Source organism: Hyla sarda, chromosome 3 (assembly GCF_029499605.1).
Source record: "Hyla sarda isolate aHylSar1 chromosome 3, aHylSar1.hap1, whole genome shotgun sequence".
In the NCBI taxonomy this organism is placed as follows: Eukaryota; Metazoa; Chordata; class Amphibia; order Anura; family Hylidae; genus Hyla; species Hyla sarda.
In genome coordinates this window covers 102,272,897-102,297,936 of record NC_079191.1, presented here as the reverse complement: position 1 = coordinate 102,297,936, position 25,040 = coordinate 102,272,897, and the positions used below count along the sequence as shown (strand labels likewise).

Here is a 25,040-nt window from a genome sequence, read left to right as displayed (position 1 = left end):
TTGACCAGGGATGGAATTTCAGATAGAAGTGGGTGAAGTAGCCAGTCTACAAATTTTGAGATGGGTTCGGTTAGGGTCCCCACACCGGAGACAATAGGTCGTCCAGGTGGGGACTCTAAAGTTTTATGTACTTTAGGAAGGAAGTACCACTGGGCAACCCTCGGAGATTTAGGGAGTAATTTTTCTGCCATTTTTTTAGATAGAACCCCCTTTTCTATGTGAATACGTAATAGGGACTGTAATTTACTAGTGGTTTTACTCAAAGGGTTTGACGAGAGTTTTTGATAGAATCTTTTATCATTAAGCTGTCTATTAGCTTCCTGTACGTAATAACTTTTTTTCATAAGGACTATATTTCCTCCCTTATCTGATTTTTTAATTATTATGTCATCTCTTTTCTTCAGTTGTTCTAAAGCTAATGATTCTTCCCTGCTGATATTGTCACCATGTGCAGGGTACTTAAGTGCTTTTATACTTTCTAGAACTCTTTTTTGAAAAAGATCTAAACTGCTCCCAGGTGCTAGCGGGGGGCAGAAAGTAGATCTATTCCCTCCAGTGAATTCCTGGACCTGAAAAATAGTTTGAGACATATCAAACTCAGAGGGGCTAGAATCGTTTTCATTCAGAAGGTCTATAAGGGATTCCAAGCCTTCCAGCTCCGCTTTTGGGGCATCTTGGAAGACACTGAATCCCAACGGACCTATACTGACAGGGACCTCACCCTCTAATCTGGGTTGCTCGTTAGAAATTTTATTAGTACAAAAAAACTTTTTTAGATTCATTTTTCTTATAGTTTTGAAGAGATCAATTTCAAACTGTATATTATCAAACTGTTCGGTAAGACAATAATTTAGACCCTTTTTGAGTAAACTTTCAGTATGTCCATCTATTACGACGTCAGTCAGATTAATGATGGCTAGAGTGTCCTGACAGTCACTTATTGTTTCCATGACACATTCTTCCGCTTCTGACTTATACTTTTGTTTCGCCCATCTTTGATGTCCCCTCCTTGTTTTTCTCCTAAAGGGGACCTTGGTGTCGAAGTAGATGGAATATTAGCCAGTTGATCTTTTGTAAGGACATTTTCTCCACTCTTATCATTACGGGTTGACTCCTCAGTGCCACTTGACTCTGAATCCGTGGTCCAATAGTCGCTTTTTTTATTATTATTTTTTCTGGTATGCTGATTTTTGTTATTACGTCGATTTCTGGGATTTCTTTGTTTTCTCCCATTTTTGGCGAAAGTAAAAATCTTGTCAGTATCGTAATCTGTTTTATCACGAATGAACTTATCTTTTTTAGTGTCCTTAATCACAGCTTGAATTGAGGTTAATTTTTTATCCAATCTGGTGGTTCCGTAAAACTAGGAATTTGAAAAGTGAATTAGTTCAAAGTAAATTTGAGACAAAAAAACAAGATAAGAACTGGTTGAACAGAACTTTATCCCCAGGAAATTATCGCTGTAATTCTTGTAACTGGTGTAATTTCATCAATCCAGAGAAAACCATAAATATTGGAGGTAAAAATATTAGATTTAAGGATGTAATTTGCTGTCGGACTAATTTTGTCATTTATGCAATACTTTGCCCCTGCAAGAGGTTTTACATAGGGTGTACTAAAAGAGCCCTTAATATTAGATTTAGGGAACATGTGCATTCCATAAAAACAGGACATGGTAGCCCTAGGTTGATTGAGCACATTGTAACCTGCCATTCCAGTGATGCCTCCTGCCTTACCTTTTTAGGCATAGAAAGGGTTAATCAAAAGGAGGGCATAGACCGGCTTAATACCCTGTTGCAGAGAGAGGCGAGACTGATCCTCGAACTCAATGCTCAAGGTAACTTGGGCTTGAATGACCGCCTTGATCTTAGTGTGTTTTTGTAAATATCATTACGTTGCTTTCCATGTTCGATTTTCGCATACAGTTGTCTTGTTTTTAAAATTTGTGGTTTTACTTCACATCAAGATAATAACCCTTCCCCCTGACGTCACGCTGGGTGGACTATTTACCTGTGCGTGAAGCAGGAGGAAGGTGAGTCTGAAGAAACGCCCAGAAGGGGCGTGAAACATTTGTCACTACCTGTCTGCACTGGTCTGGCGTCCCACGCCGATGTTTGCATGCCGCACCTGAAATAAAGAAGCCTGCTGTCACCCCGACAAAACCGTGAGTGCCTCCTCATTTATAAACATATGTGATATTGCCGCATGCGTAAATGTCCGAACTATAAAAATATATCATAAATTTAACTGCACGGTCAATGGCGTACGCACAAAAAAATTCTAAAGTCCAAAATAACGGATTTTTGGTCCCTTTTTTTATCATGAAAAAATTAATAAAAAGCGATCAAAAAGTCCGATCAATACAAAAATGGTACCGCTAAAAACTTCAGATCACGGCGCAAAAAATGAGCCCTCCTACCGCCCCATAAGCAGTAAAATAAAAAAGGTATAGGGGTCAGAAGATGACAATTTTAAACGTATACATTTTTCTTCAAGTAGTTATAATTTTTTTTACAGAAGTAGGACAAAATCAAACCTATATAGGTAGGTTATCGTTTTAATCGTGTGGACCTACAGAATAAAGATAAGGTGTCATTTTTTACCGAAAAATGTACTGTGTAGAAACTGAAGCCCCCAAAAGTTACAAAATGGCGTTTTTTTTTTTTCCAATTTCTTCGCACAATGATTTTTTTTCCGTTTTGCCGTCGATTTGGGGGTAAAATGACTGATGTCACTGCAAAGTAGAATTGGTGGTGCAAAAAATAAGCCATCATTTGGATTTTTAGGTGCAAAATTGAAAGGGTTATGATTTTTAAAAGGTGAGGAGGAAAAAACGAAAGTGCAAGAACGGGAAAACCTGTGGTCCTTAAGGGGTTAAAACTAGAGGTGCACCGAAATGGAAATTTCAGAACCGAAACGGAACCGAAATAAAAAAAAATGTCCGGCCGATACCGAAAATGACTTCTCCCCGTCTTCTGGTAAAATGCAGCGCTCCGCTCATTAGATTAGATTCCCCCACATTAGATTGCCAGCTCCCCCACATTAGGTCGGGAGTTCCCCCACATTAGTAGGCAGCTCCCCCACATTAGTAGGCAGCTCCCCCACATTAGTAGGCAGCTCCCCCACATTAGTAGGCAGCTCCCCCACATTAGTAGGCAGCTCCCCCACAATAGTAGGCAGCTCCCCCACAATAGTAGGCAGCTCCCCCACAATAGTAGGCAGCTCCCCCACAATAGTAGGCAGCTCCCCCACAACAGTAGGCAGCTCCCCCACAACAGTAGGCAGCTCCCCCACAACAGTAGGCAGCTCCCCCACAACAGTAGGCAGCTCCCCCACAACAGTAGGCAGCTCCCCCACAACAGTAGGCAGCTCCCCCACAACAGTAGGCAGCTCCCCCACAACAGTAGGCAGCTCCCCCACAACAGTAGGCAGCTCCCCCACAACAGTAGGCAGCTCCCCCACAACAGTAGGCAGCTCCCCCACAACAGTAGGCAGCTCCCCCACAACAGTAGGCAGCTCCCCCACAACAGTAGGCAGCTCCCCCACAACAGTAGGCAGCTCCCCCACAACAGTAGGCAGCTCCCCCACAATAGTAGGCAGCTCCCCCACAATAGTAGGCAGCTCCCCCACAACAGTAGGCAGCTCCCCCACAACAGTAGGCAGCTCCCCCACAACAGTAGGCAGCTCCCCCACAACAGTAGGCAGCTCCCCCACAACAGTAGGCAGCTCCCCCACAACAGTAGGCAGCTCCCCCACAACAGTAGGCAGCTCCCCCACAACAGTAGGCAGCTCCCCCACAACAGTAGGCAGCTCCTCCACAACAGTAGGCAGGTTCCCAAATTAGGTCAGCATTTCCCCCACAATAGTAGGCAGGTTCCCAAATTAGGTCAGCATTTCCCCCACAATAGTAGGCAGGTTCCCCACAATAGTAGGCAGCTCTCCCCAACAATAGTAGGCAGTTCCCACACAATATTAGGCAGCTCCCCCCAACAATAATAGGCAGCTCCCCCCACATTTTTAGGCAGCTCCCCCCCACATTAGGTCAGCAGTCCCCCCACAATAGTAGGCAGGTTCCTAACAATAGTAGGCAGCTCCCCCACATAAGGTCAGCATTTCCCCCACAATAGTAGGCAGCTCCCCCCAACAATAGTAGGCAGTTCCCACACAATATTAGGCAGCTCCCCCCACATTTGTAGGCAGCTCCCCCCCACATTAGGTCAGCAGTTCCCCCACAATAGTAGGCAGTTCCCCCACAATATTAGGCAGCTCCCCCCACATTTGTAGGCAGCTCCCCCCCACAATATTAGGCAGCTCCCTCCAACAATATTAGGCAGCTCCCCCCACAATATTAGGCAGCTCCCCCCCCGCCACAATATCAGGAAGCTCCCCCCCCCTACAATATCAGGCAGCTCCCCCCAACAATATTAGGCAGCTCCCCCCCCCACAATATTAGGCAGCTCCCCCCCCCCTACAATATCAGGCAGCCCCCCCCCCCCCCACAATATCAGGCAGCTCCCCCCAACAATATTAGGCAGCTCCCCCCCCCCCCACAAAATTAGGCAGCTCCTCCCCCCAACAATATTAGGCAGCTCTCCCCCCCCAATATTAGTCAGCTCCCCCCACATTTGTAGGCAGCTCCCCCCCACATTAGGTCAGCAGTTCCCCCACCCCACAGACATACAGCTTCCAGCCATATACAGTGTATGGCTGGAGGCTGTATGTCTGTACTGCTGCCCCCACAGTGTTCCGGTCACCGCTCCTCCGGCCCGGGGTCACATCTACTGCTATGGCCCATGGACCATAGCATAAGGTGCCGGGACCGAAGGAGCGGTGACCGGAACACTGAAGAAGATGACTCGATCACTTACCAGGCCCCGGCCAGCGCGCGTTCTCCTGCGACGATCCTGCGGTCCTCCTGCGTCTCTATGGTTGTACGCACGGGACGTCAGTGACGTCCCGTGCGTACGACCATAGAGGCGGAGAAGCGAAGGACCGAAGGAGGATCGCGGGAGGATCGCAGGAGGATGCCGGGGAATGGTGAGTGACTGCCGAACATCCTTATGTCCCGAAAAGATTTTTCGGGACACAGGGATGTCCGGGATAGGATTAGGAATACGGTAATTCTTTTTATGTGCCCGGGCCGTCTCCCGTGTGTGGCTGCAGGCGGGGGGCGGCCAGAGCATATAAAAACTAATACTGTGTACTAAAAACCAGGGGGCCTCCAGCTGTTGTGAAACTACAACTCCCAGCATGCCCGGACAGGACTTTGCCGGTCCGGGCATGCTGGGAGTTGTAGTTTCACAACAGCTGGAGGCCCCCTGGTTTTTAGTACACAGTATTAGTTTTTATATGCTATGGCCGGCCCCCGCCTGCAGCCACACACGGGAGCTGGCCTGGGCACATAAAAAGAAGTACCGTATTCCTAATCCTATCCCGGAGAGCGCAACCCCCCCCCAGATGTTGCGGCCGGCCCCCCCTGCACCCCCCACGAGTGCCTCTGCCACTGGCAGTGATTGTAACTTGTGCTGTGGGCGGGCAGGGGAGGTGGTCATTATCGGCACATTTTTTGTTGTTTCGGCATTTTGCCGAAATAGCTATTTTCGGCCGATATGTATCGGCCGCCGATATATCGGTGCATCCCTAGTTAAAACAGGGTTAGATACATTCCTAGAACAAAATAACATTAATGCTTATGCATAAATATAATCACATCCCTTCCCCTTCATCCCACCATACCCCTTCCCTTCAATTCCTTGGTTGAACTTGATGGACTTATGTCTTTTTTCGACCTTACTAAACTATGTACAGTCATGGCCGTAAATGTTGGCACCCCTGAAATTTTTCAAGAACATGAAGTATTTCTCACAGAAAGGGATTGCAGTAACACATGTTTCTCTCTCGGCTTCATTGGGGGACACAGACCGTGGGTGTATCTTGCTGTCTCTAGGAGGTGTGACACTATGGTAATAAAAAAAAGTCAGCTCCTCCCAGCAGGATATACCCACCTTCAGGCTCTGAGCCAGTCAGTTTAAGCTTAGTGTCTGAAGGAGGTGGACATGGGCTGGATTCTCCAGTCCAGGTCTTCTGTTTTTTATTTTGCTAGTATAGAGGCGTGTTAGTTTTTTATTCCCTTTCTTTTCCGTTTTCAGGTGGGGACTCAGGAACTGCGGTTCACGGTTTCCCCATTGCGAGTAAGGGGGCACAGACATTGCGTATATGCGGTGTTAACCCCCCCTCGCCAACGGTCAGCGCCTGGGTGGTACTCTGCTCGCCTCGCTCGCGCATAGCAGCTAGGCGTGATGCAGGGACCATAAGCTGGCTGAAGACTTCACTGAAGACTCCATTAGGTAAGTTCTTCTGACTGAGGTAAGTACTTTCCCCCTTTTTTCTCCATAGGTATGGACTCGCAACCTCTGGAGACCCCCTGTTTTTGGCCCACCTTCAGTTTTATGGGGCTGCATTTTACAGGGGCTGCATCTTTTTATTGGGGGAGCAGTGGCACCTAAGGGGGCATATATTATAGGGCACTTTACTTCTGGGGGCACTTTATTTTGTGTGTGTGTGCTTGGTGCAACTACTTCAGCGCCTTATAGGCGGCTGTCTGCCACGGCACTGTCCGGGCCGGGCGCTTCCAGTGTCGGCTTACTTTCACTTTACTTCAGCGCCTTATCTGCGGCTTACAGCCGCGGCGCCGCTTCGAGCCGGGCGCTTCTGCGCCGGCCTACTTTCACTTTCGGCGACCGTGTCGGCCGGCGTTTAGGCCGCCCGCTCTATTCCCCCGAGCGCTATGCGGACTGGACATGGCGCTCGGGAAAAGGAGCGGGCGCCATGACAGTCCTTCTCGGCCGGTCTTAACTCCACCCACAGGGCTGGGAGCTTCCAGGGGCGCGAAGCAGCCTCCAATCAGCGCCGTGGGCACGATTTTCACAGTGTTGGGGCCTGTTACTGGGTGCCTTACTTCGGGCACGCCCCTCCCTTTCTATTGGCTGGTCTTTTTTAGTCTCCTTAGCTGCACGGAGTGAGTTCTCCTCACTGCAGCTAACAGGGGACACAGACCAGGGTGAGAAGGCTAGTCTCTCTCTCTCTCTCTCTTTTTCCACCATTAAGTCCGCTACCAGAGCTGTTCCTCCCTCTAGTCAGAAACCTGGAACATCAGTGACTTATTATTTTTGTAAGCACTGTGATTCCAAGATGTCTGGCTCTGCTGAGCCCACTTGCCCTGCCTGCTCCACTGCTCCCCCAGACCCCCTGGTACCCCCCTGATGCCCTTTCGGTCCCGGTGGGTTCAGCCGCTCCACCACCCTGGGTTCCTCCCTGACCCAGTATATGGCTGACTTGACCCAAGTCTCCCGTTCGGTGGCTGAGGCCTCCTGGGTAGTGGTGTCCGCCCTGAAGGGGTCTTCCCTGCGCAGGACCTCTGAGAGGGCCCGCTCCTCGTCTCCTCATGCTTCACGCTCTCACAAGCGTACTAGACGTGGGCATTCCCCTCGTGGGTCCCGCCTCCCCTGTCATCTGGGCACGAACGTCGCTCCTCCAGAGGACGTGCTCAGAATCGCCACTCTGCCACGCCAGAGCTGCGTACCCGGTAAGGGTCGCCCCCCTCCAGGACTGCCTCTACTCATTCACTTCCTCTGGTGAACTGGTGGACGAGGCTTCTGAGCCGTAATCTGACTCAGAGGACCGCTCAGACTCAATTGCAACAGGGAACTCATTGGTGACAGCCATAAGAGACACCTTTCACCTACAGGACCCTGGATCTTCGGATGTCTATCCAGAAGTATCCTTTCATTGTGCTAAGCCAGCACCTCAAAGGTTCAGCTCTCATGCTGACTTTGACGACATTCTGGAATCTGCATGGAAACATCCCGCTGCCTTCAAGGATCCCACGGACAAGAAGGTAAAATCCTTAGCGAAGTTTGCTTCTGAAGCCGCTGGCTCTTCTCTTCTTCCCATCTTCGCCTCGTCATGGGTGTCCAAGGCCCTGTCGGAGTGCTGCCAAAAGCTCCATCAGGATATCTTAGCAGGATCCCCCCCCAGAGGATCTATCTGCTCTGGCTCTCCAATGCTTTAAAGCTGGGGACTTTCTGTGCGCAGCTTCCACGTAGTCAGCCCGTTGTGCTGCCTTTGCTGTGGGTCACTTAGCGGCTCTCCGCCGCTTCATGTGGCTTAAAGCTTGGAATGCGGATGCTGCTTCCAAAAGGTCTCTGACTGAGCTTCCCTTTACAGGTGGCCGTCTTTTTGCCGAACGCCTCGATGAGATTATCTCCGAGGCAACGGGAGGTAAGAGTTCCTTCTTACCTTAAAATAAGGCTCGCCCTTCTTCCCAATGGAAGTCCTTTTTCCTTTCGGTCATTTCGGACCTCTGGTTCCAGCTAAGGGTCCAGGCAGGCGCCCTCGCCGGACAAGAGGGCTCCCTCGTGCTGGGCACGCCCGGCTTGGAAGTCTGACTCCAACCGGTCCGGCCGTTTTGCGCCCAAATCGGGCAACCGCAAGCCCACTTCTGTATGAAGTGAGGCCCCCACCCGCGGTTTCTTTCGGGTGGGAGGTCGTCTCTTGTTTTCCGAGACATCTGGACTTCACACATTCAGGACTCTGGGGTCAGGGATGTGGTGTCCAACGGTTACTGGATCGAATTCGCCTCCCTTCCTAGTGATCGCGTTTTTCGTTCCCGGGCCCCCCCGGTCTCCTCCTCTGGTGAAGCAATTTCAAGCGGCTCTCCAGTATTTGCTTCTCCAGGGGGTTATGGTCCCCGTTCCTCCAGGGGAACGTTTTCGGGGTTTCTATTAAAAATAATTTGTGGTCCCCAAGATGGACGGTTCTGTGCGACCAATCCAACCATCGCCTTCTCATCCACCACTTCAGAATGGAATTTCTCCGTTCGGTGGTGGCATCCCTGGAACAAGGGGAGTTCCCTTCATCGGTGGACATCAAGGATGCCTACCTCCATGTGCCAATATTTCCATGCCATCATCGGTACCTCCGCTTGCGGTTCCGGAGGGGCACTTTCAATTCGTAGCCCTCCCCTTTGGTTTGGCCACGGCTCCTCGGGTCCTTACAAAGATCCTTGCGCCAGTGTTGGGCCTGTTAGGTCGGGGTGAATCTCGGTGATATCCTATCTGGACGACCCTCTCGTCAAGGCTCCGACCAGAGCCCAGACTCTGGAGAATCTGGACGTCACTCTCCACTCTCTGACTCGCTTCGGGAGGATTGTCAACCGGGACAAGTCAGTCTTCTGTCCTACCCAGTCTCTAACCTTCCTGGGACTTCGATTCGACGGCCTCTGCCCGCATTTGTCTTCCGCCGGACAAACGTCTGGCGCTCTGGTCGGGGGTCCGCTCCCTTCGGACCCAGGTATCAGTCTCCATCTGCACAGTATGGACGTCCTGGGTCGGGTGGTGGCAACTATGGAGGCCGTACCCTTTGCCCAGTTCTTTACTGCCCCCTATAACTGGCGATTCTCTCTCGATGGAACAGGTCTCCTCTGTCCCTTGATCGTCAGATTGTTCTCACTCGCAGGGTCCGTCAGTCTCAGCTCTGGTGGCTCCGCTCCCCCCTTCTTCTCCAAGGGCGGTCATTTCTTCCCCTTCTCTGGCAGGTTGTTACAACGGTTACCAGCCTGTTGGGCTGGGGCGGCGTGTTCAGGGATTGGACGGTCCAGGGACTCTAGTCTCCCCTGGAGACCCCTTTTCCGATAAACATATTGGAATTACAGGTGATTCTTCTTTGTCTTCTTCATTAGGAGTCCCGTCTTCAGTCTCGTCCTGTCCGCGTTCAGTCAGACAACGCCACGGCCGTGGCGTACATAAATCGACAGCGCGGCGCTCGCACCTCGGCAGCCATGGCCGAGGTGACCAAGATTCTCACCTGGGCAGAGAGTGAGGTTCCGGCCATTTCAGCGTTTCACATTCCGGGAGTGTTCAAGTGGGAAGCGGACTTCCTCAGTTGGTCCTTAACCAACCCTGGCAAGTGGTCTCTTCATCCGGAGGTCTTCGTGCAGCTCTGCGACCTCTGGGGCTTTCCGGACGTGGACCTCTTCGCGTTCCGGCACAATTGAAAGATCCTTCTGTTTGTGTCCAAGTTCCGGGACCCTCCGGCTCTGGCCGTGGACGCCCTAGTGATTCCTTGGGCGTGGTTCGCCCTACCTTATCTGTTCCCTCCTCTTCCGCTCCTTCCTGGGTGCTGAGGAAGCTCAAGGCAGAGGATGTCCTCGCCTTTCTGGTAGCTCCAGATTGGCCACGAAGGTCGTGGTACGCCTACGTAGTCGGGCTCCTGGACGACACTCCTCTGCGCCTTCCGCCCGGTCCTACTCTCTCGGGGTCCTCTTGCCACCCCAATTTACAGTCGCTGCATTTGTTGGCGTGGCGGTTGAGACTGCGGTTTTGAGGGCCTGCAGGTTCTCTTCCCAAGTCACTCACACCATTCTCTAGGCTCGTAAGCCCTCCTCCGCACGAATTTACCACCGTACTTGGCGGTTTTATTTTCGTTGGTGTGAAGCTCAGGACTTCTTCCCGGTGACTTTCTCGGTTCCCCGTCTTCCCTCCCTTTTTTTTTTTTTTTGCAGTCGGCGTTGGAACTGGGGTTGTCTCTCAGTTCCCTTAAAGGTCAGGTTTCGGCCCTTGCTGTTCTTTTCCAGCGGCCCCTGGCTTCTAATCCTCATGTCCGGACCTTCCTGCAAGGAGTGGCGCACGCTGTTCCTCCTTATCGGTCACCCTCTCCTCCTTGGGACTTGAATTTGGTTCTGAGTGCCCTCCAGGGTGCACCCTTTGAGCCCCTTAGAGAGGTGTCTCTCCGCCTCCTTTCTTGGAAAGTGGCATTTCTTGTGGCTATCCCCTACATTCGGAGGGTGTCTGAATTGGCAGCTCTTTCCTGCCGTTCTCCGTTTCTGGTGATCCACCAGGACAAGGTCGTTTTCCGGGCCAGACCCTTCCTTTTTACCTAAGGTTGTCTCGACTTTTTATCTAAATGAGGACATTGTCCTCCCGTCCTTTTGCTCGGCTCCTTCTCATCCTGAGGAGCGCTTACTACACAAGCTGGACGTAGTTCGGGCTGTTCGGTCTTATCTTTCCATCACTTCTTCGTTTCGTCAGTGTGATTCCTTTTTCCTCCTTACGGAAGATCGTCGCAAGGGACAACCTGCTTCCAAGGCCACCATTTCTAGGTGGATTCGGTCCGCCATTTCGGAAGCCTATCGCTGTAAGGGGAAGATTCCTCCTTTCAGGGTTGTGGCTCATTCCACACGTTCTGTTGGGGCATCCTGGGCTCTCCAGAATGGAGCCTCAGCCTCGCAGATTTGCAAGGCGGCTACATGGTCGTCTTTGCACACTTTCTCGAGTTTTTACCAGGTTCATACTTTCGCATCGGCTGATGCTAGTCTGGGGTGTAAAGTTTTGTAGGTGGCAGTGGATCGGCCGTCTGCCTGATTACTTATCTGCCCAGCCAAGGGACGGCTTTGGTACATCCCACTGTCTGTGTCCCCCAATGGAGCCGATAAGAGAGAAGGAGATTTTTTAACACCGTAAAATCTCTTTCTCGAAGGATCCATTGGGGGACACAGCTCCCGCCCTTTTTTGGGTTTTTTCCTTTGGTTCTCTGTCCGAGGGTGTGTTAAGTTATGTTTTTTCTTCTGGTTCTCGGACAGTTTTGGGTTTTTCCTTGACCTATTGGTCTCCTCCTATTGCTCTGGAACTTAAACTGACTAGCTCAGAGCCTGAAGGTGGGTATATCCTGCTGGGAGGAGATGACTTTTTTTATTACCATAGTGTCACACCTCCTAGAGACAGCAAGATACACCCACGGTCTGTGTCCCCCAATGGATCCTTCAAGAAAGAGATTTTACGGTAAATGTTAAAAAATATCCTTTTTACTATAATCAATGTTTATACACTGCTAAAAAAAAATAAAGGGAACACTAAGATAACGCGTCCTAGAACTGAATGAATGAACTAATCATATGAAATACTTTCATCTTTACATAGTTGAATGTGTTGACAACAAATCACACAAATTATCAATGGAAATGACATTTATCAACCCATGGAGGTCTGGATATGGAGTCACACTCAAAATCAAAGTGGAAAACTACACTACAGGCTGATCCAACTTTGATATAATGTCCTTAAAACAAGTCAAAATGAGGCTCAGTAGTGTGTGTGGCCTCCACGTGCCTGTATTACCTCCCTACAACTCCTGGGCATGCTCCTGATGAGGTGGTGGATGGTCTCCTGAGGGATGTCCTCCCAGACCTGGACTAAAGCATCTGCCAACTCCTGGACAGTCTGTGGTGCAACGTGGCATTGGTGGATGGAGCGAGACATGATGTCCCAAATGTGCTTAATCGGATTCAGGTCCGGGAAACGGGCGGGCCTGTCCATAGCATCAATGCCTTCCTCTTGTAGGTACTGCTGACACACTCCAGCCACATGAGGTCTAGAATTGTCATGCATTAGGAGGAACCCAGGGCCAACCGCACCAGCATATGGTCTCACAAGGGGTCTGAGGATCTGATCTTGGTACCTAATGGCAGTCAGGCTACCTCTGGCAAGCACATGGAGGGATGTGCAGCCCCCCCCCCCAAAGAAATGCCACCCCACACCATTACTGACCCACCGCCAAACCGGTCATGCTGGAGTATGGCCTGCAGATGAATGCTGCTTGCTGATGTGGGGAATCGCTGGTGTTGGCGTCCTTGTGGGGAAGGTGCGTTTCAGTCGCACGCTCTTTAGGTGGTATAGGAAATGATACAGCGCTTTCTGTGAAAGAATCTTTTTCTATGATTTAGGTGTAAATACGGTTGGTGGTACTCGGGGCACAGAAGGCCAAAAGCATTTCATGGGTAGGAAGGCAATTTATACATGTAGGTCCCCATATGAAGGCATCTACCGTATCATTTCATACCCTTTTTACTTTGATTTACATTTTTGAGTCATTGAAAACATAGTCTTGATCTTTCTCAGGTAAAGTGGAATTCCTGGCATGGATCTAAAATACACAGTCATAGGTCTGTGAAGCATAAAAGCATGGTTGTATGATTATTGACCATAATCTTATTTTATTAAGTACATAAACAGTTAGATAATAAATTAGATAATTCTGAATAGAATAAGGATGTAAGTACATATATAAGTGATCTGGAAAAACTGAATGCATGAAAATGGATACATGATTTGCGCAGATGAAAATATAAAAAATATAAAATAAATACATAACAAATTACAACAAAATGGACCGGTTTGTCTAAAATTACAATTATTATTAACCCAATGTGGTGCATCATGTAATGTAAGTGATTTGTGATACAGTGTATTAGATAGATACGGTAATCATAATGAATCATGAAGTGAAACTGGACCTAAAATCAAAAGTGTCAAACACTACAAAATAGCAATACCGGATACTGGAAAAGGACATACTAAATTAAATTTTGGGGGTTAAATGGGAAAAAGGGCCATTTTTCCCTTTTTTTTTTTTATTTTATTTTTTTAAATTTTTTTTTTTTTTTTACATTTTTCAACTTTGATTGCTAAAACAGTTCAGTGCTATGCATAGGGCATAGCACTGATCTGTATTATCGGCTATCTTCTGCTCTGGTCTGCTCGTTCTCAGAACTGAGCAGAAGATGCCGGGAGACGGCCAGAGGCAGGTGAGGGGACCTCCGGCCGCCATTACAGATGATCGGATCCCCTTGGCAGCGCTGCGGGCGATCCGATCATCTATTTTAACATGCGCATGGCCGCAGATACCGTGATCTTTATTGATCATGGCATCTGAGGGGTTAATGGCGAACATCCACACAATAGCGGATGTTGGCCATTACTGGCGGATTAGCAGCCGGGACCTGCAGAGTATGACGCGAGCACTGCGCCGATGCTCGCGGTCATACACAGGACGTAAATGTACGTCCTGGTGCGCATTTCTATTTTTTCTATTTTTGTTATAGTGTTTGAGTTTTACATTTCGAAACCATATTCAGTGCCAAATATAGACAGGAGGTCACCTATACTCATTTAGTGTAATTGCACATAGAAGGCATGTTATTTAATTTCTTTCTCTGTATATTGTTCAATTAGGCACGTTGGGTATTGTGCAGCACAGGAACCTCGGTACAGTGTTTTGTAACTATGTGTAGCTACCAAAGTGTATATTCTAGGGCTGGGTTCAAAGCACGTTTTTGCCATACTGTTTTCATTCAGTTTTTCTAAAGAAAACCGTATGGCAAAAAAAAAAAAAAACTTATGGAACCGTATGGGAAAAAGTTAACTGAATGCGTTTTTAAACCGTATACTGTTTTTTAAAGTGCATACGGTTCTGTCCATTTTTATAAAAAATAAAAATAAAAGTTTTTGCAAATTTTATTTAAAATAAATGTCTTTGTAAAAACGTTTAACTTTAGGATGGAAATGCGCATGTACAAAGCAAAAACCGTATACGGTTTCCAGTATGGAACCGTATACGCGTGCGTTTCCCATTGAAGTCCATGTTGAAAAAACCTATCCGGTTGCAATACGGTTTTTAACCCGGAGACAAAACCGTGGTTAACCACAGTTTTGAATACGGGAAAAAAACGTACTACAAGCAAACCAGATGCATCTGGGTGCATATGGTTTTCAATTGTTTGTCTAGGTATACGGTTTTCAACACGGTTCCATACGTTTTCTGTGATGAAAACGTATTTGGGAACCGTACTTGAAAAACGTGGTGTGAACCCACCCTAGCGTGTATATGGTGCCTGCTGTCTCTTTCTCAAAGGCAGATGTCAGGATAGAGAAGGGACAGTAATAAAACTAGCTAATACAAGTACATCTGTATCTGGGTTATTATTTTTAGCATTACTTTATTTTCTACCCCTACAATGCAGTTGTTAGTTGGAAGAATAAAAGAGGCATATACCAATGCTAAGTTGGCAAGAGATAATGAAATGAAAGACAGTCTTATACTCACAACTGGTGACATTGGCCGGTGAGTACAGTGCATTGTGACCTGTGATAACTTTGTTTAGATCTTATAATTCTTAATTCATCAATCCAGAAATAAACTTTATTAATATAACTTAGTTATCCTAAAATACTTGAGATGTTTTGTAGCTTTTATCTTTAAATATTTATACCTTTCAGGGCTGCTAAAGGAGATCTAGTGCCATTTGCACTTTTGCATCTCTTACATTGTCTTTTGTCCAAATCTACATCAGTAGCTGGAGCTTCCTACACAGAAATCCGATCACTAGCAGCAGCAAAATCTATGCGTTTGCAGGACTTTTTCAGCCAATATAAAAAACCCATATGCAAGGTGAGAGTACGTTGCTTCTTATAAAATGTTCTTTGCTTATAAGTGTTTATTGACTAGGTAAATTTTTTGGTTGGTAAAATAAGCAAAAATATACATGTATCTGTTAAACACAGCAATAACTCTTCTCTACTATCTATTGGATAAGGGGATTAGTGTAAGGGCCATTTAAGACGGGGCTGCAGTACGAACACTGATCTCTTTGATCCTTCACAAGGCTCGATTTAACATGTGGCCAGACTGCATAGACAATCACTGGATCATTCATGCAGCCCTATAAATCCATCATTATCGGCCCTACATCTCTTGTTCAATCAAGTGTACCTCTCATTAGCAAAAACTTTTTATATGAAGTAGATAATACCATTATATGTACATTTAATTTGGTTAAAGAATTTGTATATTTTTGTCCCTGCAGCTATTGCCTGTGTCTCTCTGTGAGAAGTCCAAATACAGGAAGTGAGGACAAGCAGGGCTCTGTGCACTGAGGACAAGCGGGGCTCTGTGCACTGAGGACAAGCGGGGGCTCTGTGCTCTGAGGACAAGCGGGGCTCTGTGCACTGAGGACAAGCGGGGGCTCTGCACTGAGGACAAGCGGGGGCTCTGTGCACTGAGGACAAGCGGGGGCTCTGTGCACTGAGGACAAGCGGGGGCTCTGTGCACTGAGGACAAGCGGGGCTCTGTGCACTGAGGACAAGCGGGGCTCTGTGCACTGAGGACAAGCGGGGCTCTGTGCACTGAGGACAAGCGGGGCTCTGTGCACTGAGGACAAGCGGGGCTCTGTGCACTGAGGACAAGCGGGGCTCTGTGCACTGAGGACAAGCGGGGCTCTGTGCACTGAGGACAAGCGGGGCTCTGTGCACTGAGGACAAGCGGGGCTCTGTGCACTGAGGACAAGCGGGGCTCTGTGCACTGAGGACAAGCGGGGCTCTGTGCACTGAGGACAAGCGGGGCTCTGTGACATGTCCCCAGCTCACACATCAGGACAATTGACAAGCCAGGAGCCTGCACAGAGCCCTGCTTGTTCCGCCCTCACTTCCTGTATTTGGACTTCTCATAGAGACACACAGGCAATAGCTGCAGGGACAGCGTTTTTCACCCAAAAATATATAAATTTTTTAACCAATGTATATTACAAATATAATGGTGTTATCTACATTATATCAAAAGTTTTTGCTAAGGACAGGTACACTTTCAGGGAAATGTGTGTGATAATGATAATTTCGGCTCGGTCGGCTCCATTGGGGGAGACAGAGACCATGGGTATATCTTGCTGCCACTTGGAGGCTGACACTAGGCAATAAAAAAGAAAGTCTGCCCCTCCTGGCAGGATATACCCCACCTACTGACTCAGAGCTAATCAGTTTTTAGCTTAGTGTCCGTAGGTTTTAGTTCAGGGACGCGTATATAGTTTTTTTCTCCCTTTTATTTCCTTCTTTTTAGGTGGGCGTTCAGGAGCATGGCGCTACCTGTTCCCCCATATGCGATGAAGGGGCACAGGCATAGAGTATGCACTGTTAACCCCTTCTCGCCACCGGCCAGCACCTGGGGTTGTACCTTGGGTCTGGGTCCCCCTATCTTCCTGGTTGTCTGGCTGTCTCAGCCCAGCATGATGCAGGCGTTAAGTGGTTGGCTGAAGACTTCTCTAGGTAAGTTTTTTCCGGGATAGGGCGAGTATTTTTCCTGCCCCTTCTCCTCGCCGGCCTATTTCTTATCAGCGCTGCAGGGGTCATTCCTGGGTGCCTCCTTCCTTTCCAGGCTGGATCCTGTAACACCTCCCTCCTCCTTAGCGTGTTCATCTCTCTCTCTCTGTCTCTGTCTCTCTCTGTCTCTCACTCTCTCTGTCTCTCTCTCTCTCTGTCTCTCTCTCTCTCTCTCATGTTTTCTGGTTCTGCTGAATCAACCTGTCCCGCCTGCACTACCGTGCGCCCCAGCCCTCCTATTCCTTCCGCCCAGGATGTTCCTCCGGAACAATCTGCTTCCCCTCCGGAATAAGTCTCCTCCCTTTCTCAGTTGATTTCCGACCGGGCGCGAGTCTCCCGATCCGTGGTTACTGCCTTGGAACAATCTTCCTTGCGCCTACCTTCCAGGTAGGCTCACTCCCTCTTCCCTGATCCTCCTTTCAGGCTATCTCACAAGCGCCCTAAGGTGTTGTCCTCTGGCTCTTCACCGGAGTTCCGAGCTCGGGACAGGTGCTCCCACTATGGGTCTTGCTCCTCCTCTCCAGCACCCCGGCAGTGCCCTTGTTTTAGAGGCCACTCCCCTGGTCGCCGTCCAAGGTCTTCTGCTCTCCGTACCAGGTCTGCCTTGCCTTCATCTAGCATATATCGCCTTTACATAGCATATCTCATCGTGCTACTTCAAACCATAATAGCAGTTTTAAAAAATTCCTGGTCACCCCGATTATTCTAGTATTCTGCACCTGGGAAAGCCTTGTCCCCCAACTTCACATTTTGGATAACACCTCTCGTTATCTCTGTGTCCCGCAAGCCTCGGGTCTGTGTACGTGAAACATCATGCTACCATCCATTTGCGGGCCAAGCCTCTCTTTTAATACTGCTTATAGAAGAGAACTATTTAAACGCTGCTTCATAGAAACAATTTAAAATATCTTAATCAGATATAGCAACCTATTACTATTTTAAACTTGAATGTGTCTCTACAATGTAATTTTTTATTGTTAATTTTGTGAAACATTTTAACTACTTGTAGTCACTGTCACGCGACTATACCTGAGCTTTAACTCCTTCCCCAACATTTTCAAATTGTTTGGCGGTCTTTTCCGTGTATATATACCTTGTTTGTATGTCTAACTATGCCAATCTGAGGAAGGGTTAATCCCGAAACGCGTCATTGATTAAAGAAAATTTTTCCTTTAGACAGTAATGCCTATGGGATTTTATGGGAAAGCAGCGCCTAAAGAGGGACCATCTTTGGTTTTCTTCCTGCATCGCCTTCATCTGAGACTGCTTCCACCCACTCCCATTCTCCTGGGGAGCTGGAGGATGCGGCGTCGGGCTCTGCCTCTGATCCAGAGGACCGAAGCATTGTGTCCGACATGGTGGACAGCTTGGTGTCAGCCATCAGGGACACTTTTCGCCTAGAGGATCCCGGAACTTTGGACCCAGCTCCAGAAGTTTCCTTCTGCCGCTCCCATCGCTCTCCTAAGGTATTCAGTTCTTATGCTGAATTTGACACCTTACTGGAAGCGGTATGGAAGCCTCCAGACGCTTCCAAGGAACTAAGAAGATTCAGGTGCAGTTTCAGTTTTCCCTGGACTTGATTGCAAAATGGACAACGCCACCTGCTGTGAATCCTCTGGTTTCCTGTCTGTGAAAATCGACCACTCTACCTTTGACGGAAGTGGACTCCTCTAAGGATCCGGCTCACAAGAGCAATCTGGCCAAGTTCACCTTTGAAGCGGTGGGATCATCCTTGCTTCTCACCTTCGCTTCTGCTTGGGTGTCCAAAGCCTTATCTGTTTGGGCTTCCCAGCTTTGCCAGGGGATTTTGTCTGGTGCCCCTTCGAAAGATTTGGCGGATCTTGCTCTTTACTTCTCCAATGCTGAAGACTACCTGTGCTCTGCTTCCTTGGAGTCTGCCCGTTGTGCTGCCTTTGCTACAGGTAACCTGGTGGCAATTAGTCGCTCCATGTGTCTGAAGGCTTGGGACGCCGATGCCGCTTCCAAGAAGTCCCTCACTGAACTTCCTTTCTCCAGGACCCGGCTCTTTGGAAAATGCCTGGATAAGATTATCTCTGAGGCTACTGGGGGTAAGATCTGTCTACTGCCGCAGAACAGGTCCTGCTGTACCGATTCCCGCCAGAAGTCTATTTCCTTTTGTCCTTTGCCTCAGGTCGTTCAGTCAGGCTGGCGCCCTCACAGGATCAGAAGGCTCCTTCTTTCAATGCGCATCCTTCCTGGAAGTCTGATAACCATTCCAACCGCTTTGCGGCCAAGTCAGGCACCCGCAAGCCTCCCTTCGCCTGAGGGGACGCCCCCACCCGGGAATTTTTTTCAGGTGGGAGGTCGTTTGTTCCTGCTCTGGGACATTTGATTAGCTCGGGTGCAGGATTTTTGAGTCCGAGAAATCGTTTCCGATGGCTATCTGCTTCTTTTTCCAGGGATCACTTTTTTTGATCCCACCCTCCTCGTTCTCCTTCCTTGGTAGCGGCCTTTCGGGCTGCACTACAGACCCTTCTCGCTCAGGGAGTGGTCGTCCCGGTTCCTTCCGAGAAGGGGGGGCTCCATTCGCCCTATCCTGGATCTGAAGCTTCTCAACCACCACCTACTCCTGCAACACTTCCGCATGGAGTCTCTTCATTCTGTGGTGGCATTCATTGGTCTGGATATCCCAGACGCGTATGTTCACATCCCAATTTTTCCAGCTCATCAGCGGTATCTCCGCTTCGCCATCCCGAAGGGCCATTTTCAGTTTATGGCCCTTCCCTTTGGCCTGGCCACGGCCCCAAGGGTCTTCACCAAGGTCCCGGCGGCGGTGATTGCCATCCTTTTGAGCCCGGGGTGTGTCCATGATCCCTTACCTGGATGATCTCTAAATCAATGCTCCATCCAGGGTACATAATCAGGAGAGGCTCCTTCTCACACTGAAGGAAGCCCAGTTTCATTATTGCCTTCTTCAGCTGGCTGTTCTGTCCCAGTGGGACAAGTCCCCCCTTTCCCTCGATCGCAGGTTTCTTTCCCCCCTCCCCAGGATTTGCCATTCTCTCCTGTGGTGGCTCCAGTCTCACCTTCTTTGGCAGGGACAGTCCTTCCTGCCTCCTCATTGGCAAGTCATTGCGACGGACGCCGAGAAGTGTGTGTGTTTTTTTTTTTTTTCCCCTCCTCTCACTTCTCTGTGTATTGAACAATAAATGGGAGTTAGGGTAGTAACGTGGAATTTCCGGGGACTTAAAGATAAAAGCAAAAGATGTGCCATTTTTGATAGTATCAAACGACACTTACCAGCTATTGTGTGCCTTGTAGAAACTCATTTGACCAATGAAGTGACAGTGCTGGTTAGGAAAAAATGGGCAACACAGGAATTCCATGCGTTTGGTTCTAGTTTCTCCGCAGGGGTCTCGGTTCTTGTCCATTCAGGCATTGACTTAGAAGTCCAGTGTAAAGAAATAGATAGTAGTGGAAGGTATATCTTTCTGGACTCGGTTATGGAATTAAGACAGGTGGTCTTAGCTTTTGTATATATTCCTCGCCCTTTCTCTAATCAGGTGTTGGCCGCTTTAGTAGCCTTTTTGAAGAATAGGGAATAGGGGATTTCAACTGTATATTGGATAGCTCCCTAGATATACTGTCACAGAGGGAATTGGGCAAAAAGTGGTCATCCCCTTTGGGGAAATTTATTGAGGAAGCTGGGTGGAGGGACGCATGGATGGAATTGTATGGTGATAAGAAAATGTTCTCGTGTATAAGTAGCTCATATGAGGCTGCTTCTCGCATCGATATGGTGCTATGCAATGATAAGGCCCTGGGGTATGTAGAAGGTCTAAAATATGATCATTGTAGTATGAATCTAAGAATATGTGGGAAAAAAGGGAGAAGTACAACTAGAATACTCAAGATCAACCCTCATTGGTTAAGTATCCTGGATGATTGGAAAAAGTTAAAAGGGTAAATAGACGAATTTTGGGCAGTCAACAAGGGCACGGCAGAGGTGGGCATAGTATGGGATGCCCTTAAAGCATTTATTTGAGGTTTGCTATATAGGGAGATCTGTAGGAAGAAGAGGGGGTTTAGGTTAAAAGAAAAAGAGCTGGAAAAAGTAATCTCGAGGGCAGAGGTTGAGCTGTCCAGGGATGCCTCTGTCGACAATTTAAGAAAGTTAGAAAAAAAAAAGGATCTTAAAGTATATTTAGAAGAAAAAGCCTTTAAATCAGATTTTTTTTCAAATTCAAAAATTATATTATGAAGGGGGGCATCCAAATAAATTCCTGAGTCAACTCATAAGGAATCAGTAAAGGGGGAACTTTATCAAATCTATTAAGGATAAAGATGGCCTTCTCAGGTCCACTGCAGAAGAAGTGGAAGCGAGTTTTGTTTGTTTCTTTTCAGAACTTTATGAGACAGAAGTGCAACATTCCAAGGAGGATATTGAAGAATTAAAAAAAAAAAATCAAATTACCGAGTCTGGGGGCCGCCCAGTGGGTGGAGTTGGATACTAAAATTCGGCTCCATGAGCTGGAGCAGGCCTTGAGATCTTTTTCTGGGAACACAGCTCCAGGGATGGATGGGCTCCCATTTGAGATATATTGTAAACTGGGTAAGTCATTGTTAGGGAAACTCCAAGAGGTGTTAGATGAATCCTGCAGACAGGTGTCCCTTCCGCAGTCAATGCGGGAAGCAATGATGGTATTAATCCCGAAAAAGGGTAAAGATCTAAGCGAGATGGGCTCATAAAGACCCATCTCGCTTTTAAATACAGACGCAAAAATTTTTGTGAAGGTATTAACGTTGCGCCTGAAGGGAGTGATTGGGAACCTGGTGGGGTGAGATCAGGTTGGATTTATGGAATGGATAATATTAGGAGAGTTTTTTCGGCCATCCAGCTTGGGGAGCATCCTGTCACTAGATGCTGAAAAAGCGTTCGACAGGGTGGAGTGGGCCTTCTTATGGAAAGCGTTGGAACAGTTTGGGTTGGTGCAGAGCTTTATAAATTATATTAAGCTGTTATGTGACCACCCCAGGGCAAGAATAAAAATAAACAATACTATATCTGGCCAATTTAGCCTCACCAGGGGCACAAGACAAGGGTGTCCCCTGTCACCTTTATTATTTCTTTTATTTATTGAACCTCTGGCTGTTTTTCTCAAAAATCATTCCTGATACCAGGGTTTTGGCCCAGGAGGAGATGAAGGAAAAATTGCATTATATGCGGATGATTTATTACTGTTTGTCAGGAACCCGAAGATCCATTTAGTTGACATTATTCAGGACATTCAGGAATTTGGTTGTATCTCGGGACTCTCAATCAACTGGAGAAAATCTTCATTAATGATTGTGGAAGGCATAGGTGAAGAAAGGTTTAGTGAATTAAAAGTAATAAAATATCCAGAGACCATGGAATACCTGGGCATTAGCATTAGTAGCAATCCAAATGACTATATCAAGTTAAATCTAGCCCCGCTGTTGGTAAAAATTAAAAAGAAAATTGATATCTGGTTAAAACTACCCTTGGGAATGTCCAATCGTATAGTATTGACAAAAATGGTGGTTCTGCCGCAACTTTTATACTATTTAACAGCATCCCCAGTAAATATAGGTGAAGTATGGTTCAGAAAAATTGATGGTTTGGTGAATACATTAATTTGGGGTAAGAAAAAGGTTAGGATTAGATTAGACACATTCACGCTGCCCAGAGATAGGGGGGGGGGGGGGGGGTAGGGGTTCCAAACTTTAGACTGTATTACTGGGCGGCTCAGCTATCACAGCTCACGGGTGACCAAGGTCAGTTGATTCATGACCTCTTTAAATTTAAATAAAAGGTGTATAGGAAGCACGTGTTTGAAGTATTGGAAAATAGTTTGAAATTTAATAAGAAGGATACAATTGGTGCTCAGGCAAATTGGGTGTGGAAGAAAGTTAAAGGAATTTTAAACATTATAGGAAGTGTGAAATTTACTCCACTGTGGGAAAATTAATAATTTGAATGAAATAAGTAAAATTGAGCATTATGGTTTATGGTTAAGAAAGGGGATAGTATATGTTGAGCAAATGTTCAGTGAAGGAAAATTTAAAAAATGTGAAGATCTGCAGAGGGAGTTTGGGTTAGATGATAAATATAAATTTGGTTTCCTCCAACTAGAACATGCTGTAAAGTATACTAAGGATACAAGGGCTCTTAGTATCCAGAACCATCCCTTGATTGAATTGGTGGATGGGGGTAGGAAATTGGGGTTGTCTGCAGTATATAAAATTCTTCAATTAGGGAAACTAGAGGGGATGAAAGTTAAAAGTAAAGCAGAGTTGGCAAAAGAAGGAGTGCTGTCGGATGAGACCACTTGGAAGGGAATGATTGCGAGTGTGGTCCAGATGTCGGAAAATGAAAAATTTCGAACCTCTCAGTTTATGCTATTGCATAGACTATATTATACCCCTAAAGATCTATGGAAATGGAAAATTCGTGCCCATGTGGACTGCCCAAAATGTGGAAGGGCCGAAGTGAATCTGCTTCATATGCTGTGGGAGTGCCCATATATAAGATTTTTGGTTTGAAATTAAAGAACAGATTAAAAGAAAAATAGGTGTTAGTTTGGAGTGGAAAGCAGGAGTTTTCCTGTTTGGTCTAATCCCTAACCTACCTGTGGCCAAAAAGAAGTTGATCTTGAATGCATTGAGTACAGGGAGGTTGATTATAATGAGGAAATGGATTTCTAACAAAATCCCGAGTAGTCTAGAATGGAAACTAGAGTTGCAAAGGGTTAAAGGTTTTGAAAAGGTTAAAAGCAAAAAGTCAGAAAAAATTTTGATATTTGGAAGAAAAATTGGGGACTATGGGACACTGATAATTAGGATAATTCCGGAATTTCCGGAGAGAGGTGCGGAAAAAACGAGATATTTGAAAAAAAAAAAAAAAAATCCCCCCTGTCATTGTGGGTGGAGGGTGGGGTGGGTTATAATAGGACCAAATAAATGCATATGTATTTGTAACTTGTTGTATTGTATTTGTAAGAACTTGTATTTTTTTTTCTGTAAGCGTTGAATAAAATATAATGATAATAATAAAAATAATAAAAAAAAGGTCCTGGCGGCGGTGATTGCCATCCTTTTGAGCCTGGGGTGTGTCCATGATCCCTTACCTGGATGATCTCTAAATCAATGCTCCATCCAGGGAACAAAATCAGGAGAGGCTCCTTCTCACACTGAAGGAAGCCAGTTTCATTATTACCTTCTTCAGCTGGCTGTTCTGTCCCGGTGGGACAAGTCCCCCCTTTCCCTCGATCGCAGGTTTCTTTCCCCTCTCCCCAGGATTTGCCATTCTCTCCTGTGGTGGCTCCAGTCTCACCTTCTTTGGCAGGGACAGTCCTTCCTGCCTCCTCATTGGTAAGTCATTACGCCGGATGCCAGTTTCAACGATTGGGCGGGGGAGTCTTCTGGGATCGGATGGTCCAGGAAGCTCTCCTCCCCATCAACATTCTGGAACTCTTGGCGATTTATCTTTGCCTCCTCCATTGGGAGCGGCTTCTCTAGGACCGTCCTGTTCGTGTCCAGTCGGACAACGCCACGGCTGTGGCGTATGTCGATCACCAGGGCGGCACTCGCAGCCCCGCGGTGATGGCCGAGGTCTCCAGCATTCTGCTTTGGGCAGAATTCAGATCCTCACATCCGCAATTTTCTGCAGGGCATAGCTCATGCGGCTATGCCGTTAAGATCCCCCACTCCTCCTTGGGATCTGAAACTGGTACTCCATGCATTAGAAGGTGCTCCCTTTGAACCTCTCCAGGACGTTCCTCTTCACGTCCTTTCCTGGAAGGTGGCCTTCCTCTTGCGGTCACTTCCATCTGGAGGGTTTCTGAGTTGGCGGCTCTCTTGCCATTCCCCTTATCTCGTCCTGCATCAGGACAAAGTCATTTTCTGTCTGATCCCCACCTTTTTACCTAAGGTGGTCTCCTCCTTTCACCTGAATGAGTATATCGTCCTCCCGCCCTTTTGCCCAGCTCTGTCCCATCCCAGGGAACACTTGATTCATTTCTTGACGTAGTTTGGGCTGTTCAGATCTACCTTTTTGGTCACTTCTTCTTTCAGTCA

The 25,040-nt window shown here is 47.4% G+C and overlaps 1 protein-coding gene across 3 annotated transcripts in view; it reads left to right on the top strand.

Moving 5' to 3' along the window:
* Positions 1-25,040, top strand: part of ATR (ATR serine/threonine kinase) — a 167,041-nt gene that overhangs the window by 62,278 nt on the left and 79,723 nt on the right. For all 3 annotated transcript variants that reach the window (XM_056564794.1, XM_056564796.1, XM_056564795.1), the window contains 2 exons: positions 14,855-14,955; positions 15,111-15,282. In XM_056564794.1, coding sequence (XP_056420769.1) covers positions 14,855-14,955; positions 15,111-15,282 — 273 coding nt within the window. The remainder of the gene's footprint in view (positions 1-14,854; positions 14,956-15,110; positions 15,283-25,040) is intronic.